The sequence below is a fragment of the Tenrec ecaudatus genome, chromosome 2 (genome assembly GCF_050624435.1).
Source record: "Tenrec ecaudatus isolate mTenEca1 chromosome 2, mTenEca1.hap1, whole genome shotgun sequence".
Taxonomy (NCBI): domain Eukaryota; kingdom Metazoa; phylum Chordata; class Mammalia; order Afrosoricida; family Tenrecidae; genus Tenrec; species Tenrec ecaudatus.
This window is the reverse complement of record NC_134531.1, coordinates 147,047,414-147,052,751: the sequence shown is the minus strand read 5'-3', so window position 1 is coordinate 147,052,751 and position 5,338 is coordinate 147,047,414. Positions and strand designations below refer to the sequence as shown.

Here is a 5,338-nt window from a genome sequence, read left to right as displayed (position 1 = left end):
CTCTGGCCATTGCAAAAGTGCCCGGAAGGGAAGTGAGAGAGGTGGTTGGTGGGAAGAGGTGGGGAGGGAACCAGCGTTCGTCAGAGGAAGAAATGTTGAAAAAACAAGGTTACAGAAATTCTGGGTCCTCAAGAAATGGGATAGATCTGCGTACACAGCCTGGACACCAAACTTCTCTTGTATAGGAAAGAAGCCAAAGCTCCCTCCAAGCGTGCCGAGGGCAGGCGTAGCGGCTGCGAGGACCAACCCGTCATGGTGAGTGAGTGTAACAGCGAAGGGCGGATCGGGGAGTGCAGCGGGTCTGCGGGGCGTGCTCCGGCAGCCCTGACCCTCTCTCTGTCCCTAGGAGCTCTCGCCCAACCTGGGGCTGCTGCTGCTGCTGCTGCTGCTGCCGCCGCCGCCGCTGCTGTGCTCCTCCGAGACCAAACCCGAGCCCTGCGAGCTGGACGACCAAGACTACCGCTGCGTCTGCAACTTCTCCGACCCGCAGCCCGACTGGGCCAGCGGCACCCAGTGTGTGGTTGCCGTCGAAGTGGAGATCCGTGTGGGTGGACGCAGCCTGGACAAGTTTCTGCAGAGCGCCGACACCGACCCGCGCCAGTACGCCGACGTGGTGAGGGCTCTGCGCGTTCGGCGGCTCACGGTGGGCGCCGCGCGGGTGCCTGCCCCGCTCCTCTTCGCCGTCCTGCGTGCGCTGGGCTACTCCCGCCTCAGAGAACTGACGCTCGAGGACCTGGAGGTCACGGGCACGGCTCCGCCGCCGCTTCTGGAAGCCACGGGGCCCGCGCTCTCCACTCTGCGCCTCCGCAACGTGTCGTGGGCGGCCGGCGGCGCCTGGCTGGCCGAGCTGCAGCGGCGGCTCAAGCCCAACCTCAAGGTGCTGAGCGTGACGCGAGCGCGCCCGCTGGCTCTCTCCTGCGAGCAGCTGGGCGCCTTCGCGGCCCTCACCACCCTGGACTTGTCCGACAACCCGGGGCTGGGCGAGCGCGGGCTGCCCGCCGCCCTGTGTCCGCACAAGTTCCCGGCGCTCCAGGTGCTGGAGCTGCGCCACTCGGGGATGGAGACGCTGAGGGGCGTGTGCGCGGCGCTGGCGGCCACCGCCGTGCAGCCGCAGCACCTGGACCTCAGCGGGAACGCGCTGCGCCCCGCGGCCAGCCCAGGCGCCCCGCCGTGCGTGTGGCCCAGCGCGTTGAGCTCTCTGAACCTCTCGTCCACTGGGCTGGAGCAGGTGCCCAAGGGCCTGCCGGCCAAGCTCAGCACCCTGGATCTCAGTTCTAACAGACTGAAGCGGGAGCCACGGCCAGATGAGCTGCCCCAAGTGGAACACCTGATACTGGCCGGGAATCCCTTCCTGGACTCTGGAGACCCCGAAGCCCTAGAGGATGCAAGCAACTCCAGTGTGGCCCGAACCTGCGTACTCCCACTTCAGGTCATCGGAGTATCGGTAACCCTGGCACTAGCCCAGTGGACCAGAGACTTCATCTAGGCCCAGAGAAGAAGGGTGAATTTCATGATTCACGTTCCCCTAAGGCGAAGCTTTCTGGTTTACTTTGTTAGTATCTTAAGCAATTGATCCATGTTGTTCGTTCAACATCTTCACTGCGTCCATGCTAGGTCCTGGGCCTAGGATCTATACTTGGACTTTCTCATCCTGTCTCCCTAGGTGAGTCCTGGTGGCGCTGTCGGGTAAGCATAGGACTGCTACAGCCTCTGAAGCCCTATGGAGGCTTGCTTTGAGTCTGAATAGACTGGACGACAGTAAAAACTGAAAAATAAAATCTCCTTACGTGTCTTAGCCCTAAGGAAATAAGTACAGAGCAAGATGGCAGAGAAAGGAGTGGAGTGGGGCTTGGGGGCAGGAGTTCATGTGCAATGTGTTGGGGTGGGGTGGGGGTGGGTGGTAGCAGGCCCGTGGGAAGTGGATGTTTCATGGGTTTCTGTGGTCTCTGTTTTCTAAACAAAATACTGGCACCAGGAATAAAGGGTGTTTGAACAGTAGAATATCCTGTAAGATACACAATGCATCCTCTCGGGTGCACTTCCAGTTCATCTACTTTCATTGCCAAAAAATAAAATTCAGTACTCAAGAATTAAAGCCAAAGAATCTTATTGAGAAATAACAGCTCAAACTGGGCATCACGGAATGAAATTACTATGGACTCCAATCTGCTAGTTATTTTCAGAGTGCTTTTATATAGAAATATCAAGAACGTACCATTTTTCTGATGATTGACATTTACTTTGTCTAGTCGATCACAAGGTTATGAGATCCCAGAAATTTCCGTTCAAAGAACAAACTAATTTGTTTTCCACAAAGCAGTCAAGACTTCTCAGTGCCAGCCTGTGCAAACCCGTGGAAGCAGTTTTTCCCAGACCATTTGACACAAGATGTTTTTGTTATGAGTTTCCCAAACGTTCTGACGGTCATCTTAATTAAATATTTTCAGAGTGTAGTCACATTCTTTAGTTCTACCCTCCCTGGAATTCCCCTGGATCCCACAAGTTAACCCTTTAGTGAAAGTTTGCTCCAAATTCCTCTGCATTTAGGGTTTCTCCCCTTTTTGATCAAACATCCACTAGAGGGGGCAGATTGCCACGATGGGAATCCCTTCTCCAACAAGGATTTTCTTTGCTGCAGGAGTTTATAGTGAGGTTAGTCAAAGGAAAGTTAACCCTCTTCACTTGGCCAAGCTTCTTCCCTTTGCCAAGCTCCTGGGCCCCATGCTCAGGGTGAGGACATTGCTGTGAGGGTATGGCAGTAGGCAAGTCTGAACTGGAAGAATGAATTTAGGGCGAGCTCAAAGAAAACAGCCAATCTATGAGTAACCAAAGGGCAGTCAAGGACTTCGGTGTTAGTTCTACAGATTTATGTGATAACCAGCCAAAGACTCTTTAAAAGAAGAAGAAACCGTTATAGGGGTGATTGAGTGCTACTCAGTAGCCTTCTGATGAATCTTTGTAATGTCTGCTTGGTCTCCCTGGAGGTATTCATCCAGGAGCGACAGGAGGTACTGACAATAGCACATAAACCTCTCTGTTGAGCTAACAGAAAGTCTAAGAGTATTATACTGTCTAATAATACTTTGGCAAGTAATTCTAAAGATTATTTTTGAGTAGCTATTCTGTTGGCAATCTTGTCTGCAATCTAAGCCAGGGTAGTAGATAGCACAGCAGTTCTCAACCTGTGGGTCTCGACTCCTTTGGGGGTTGAACAACCCTTTCACAGGGGTCGCCTAAGACCATCCAAAAACACATTTCCTATGTTCTTAGGAACTGAGACCCCTGCTCCTCTGTCTGTTTCCAGGCAGGTCCGCCCACATGCAGATACGCCCACATAAGAGTACCGAGAGTGATGACATCATTGCACCAACCCCATCACATGCAACCACACACAAATACAGTTGTATGTGACAAGGTTGGCGACATAAAGTACTTGTGGGGACCAGACACACATGTGTCGAGAGCAGCTGCGGTGTTGAAAGCAGCAATATTGGACACTTCATGAATTATAATTACATATAGTTTTGTGATTAATCACTATGCTTTAATTATATTCAATTTGTAGCAATAAAAATACATCTTTTAAAAATCATTTTATTGAGGGCTCATACAATTCTTATCACAATCCATACATACATCCATTGTGTCAAGCGCGTATGTACATTTGTTGCCATCATCATTCTCAAAACATTTGCCTTCTACTTGAGCTCTTAATATCGACTGCTCATTTCCCCCCTCCTTCCCCACTCCCCCCTACCTTATGAAACCTTCATAATTCATAAATTATTATTTTGTCATATGTTACACTGTCCGATGTCTCCCTTGCCCTCTTATCTGCTATCATAGAGGCTATATGTAGATTTTTGTAATCAGTTCCCCCTTTCTATCCCACATTCTCTCCACCCTCCAGACATCGCCATTCTCACCACTGGTCCTGAAGGCGTCATCTGTCCTGGATTCCCTGTGTTTCCACTTGCTATCTGTACCAATGTACATCCTCTGGTCTAGCTGCATTTGTAAGGTAGAATTGGGATCATGATAGTGGGGGGGAGGAAGCATTTAGGAACTAGAGGAAAGTTATATGTTTCATCATTGCTACCCAGCATCCTGACTGGCTCATCTCCTCCCCACAACCCTTCATTAAGGGGGTGAAAATACATCTTTCAAATCAATATTTACATTATGATTCATAACCGTAGCAAAATTAGTTATGAATTAGCAAGGAAAATGATTTTATGATTGGGGTCACTACAAGATGAGGAACTGTATTAAAGGTTTGTAGCATGAGGAAGGTTGAGAACCACTGAGATAGAATGAACAGATTTCTCTAATTGGAGAATACCATAATTGAGTAAAAGAGATCAAAGGAACAGCCATCCCGATCCAGGTATGGGATATTGGATTATGGCCTGATGTTGTGGAAGTTGCATAATCTCATGTCAACATGAGGATATTAAGAGTGAAGGGGTGGAGTCTAGCCTGTTAATCAGATCACACAGCTTGATGATGCCTCCTTTGGGGCATGGTCTTCTCATGAGGATTCTAGGAACTTTCTTTCTCTGCCTTTGTCTTCCTTTTGACACGCCACGCCACGCAGAGACACTGAACCCTGCTAGAGCCTCATTCTGCTTCACATTACTGCTATCAAGTCACTTGGCGAGGTGCAGGAGCCACACTGAGACCTGTGAGAGCCCTGAAGATGCTTCCACCACCACTGGATCCACAAGACTTTGCACCCACCAGCCTGTCTTCTTCCTGCATTCGGCATCATTGCATGTGCTGCATTGAGTCTGATCAGGAATTTATGGACTAATATCAGACATATGCACTAATATCAGACCTATGGACTTAATGTGAACCGGGTTTGGATGTTTTCTCAATATACAATTGCTCTTTGATATAAAACTCTCTTTTACACACATATGGTGGTCTCTGGATTTGTTTCTCTAGTCAACCTGGCCTAACACAGACATAAAACACCTCTTATTTAGAATGAGGATGATCAAATCACTACTCCAATGTACACTTTCATTATGAGAATAGATATTTAGGGTAATCTTTAAGAGACCTAATATTCCCCAATTCAACTACTTCTATATGTATAATTCACTGTATATTAGGCTTCTTAAAGATTACCCTAAATATCTATTCTCATAATGAAAGTGTACATTGGAATAGTGATTTGATAATCCTCATTATGCATAGTTTGCCACAATTAAAAAATTACATGTAAAAATAGCAAATGGAGGAAAGGTTGAAATTGTCAAAGAGAGAGAGAGAGCTAATATGCATTACCCTCTTACCATTCAACTATCCAAGCAGAACAATATACAAACAT

At 48.6% G+C, this 5,338-nt stretch overlaps 1 protein-coding gene across 1 annotated transcript; it reads left to right on the top strand.

Annotated features, from left to right (window-relative positions):
* Positions 1-4,921, top strand: LOC142439364 (monocyte differentiation antigen CD14-like). Its single transcript, XM_075541674.1, has 2 exons — positions 1-255; positions 347-4,921. The coding sequence occupies exons 1-2, from the start codon at positions 253-255 to the stop codon at positions 1,484-1,486; spliced, it is 1,143 nt and encodes a 380-aa protein (XP_075397789.1). The 5' UTR covers positions 1-252; the 3' UTR covers positions 1,487-4,921.
* Positions 4,922-5,338: the final 417 nt, after the last annotated feature.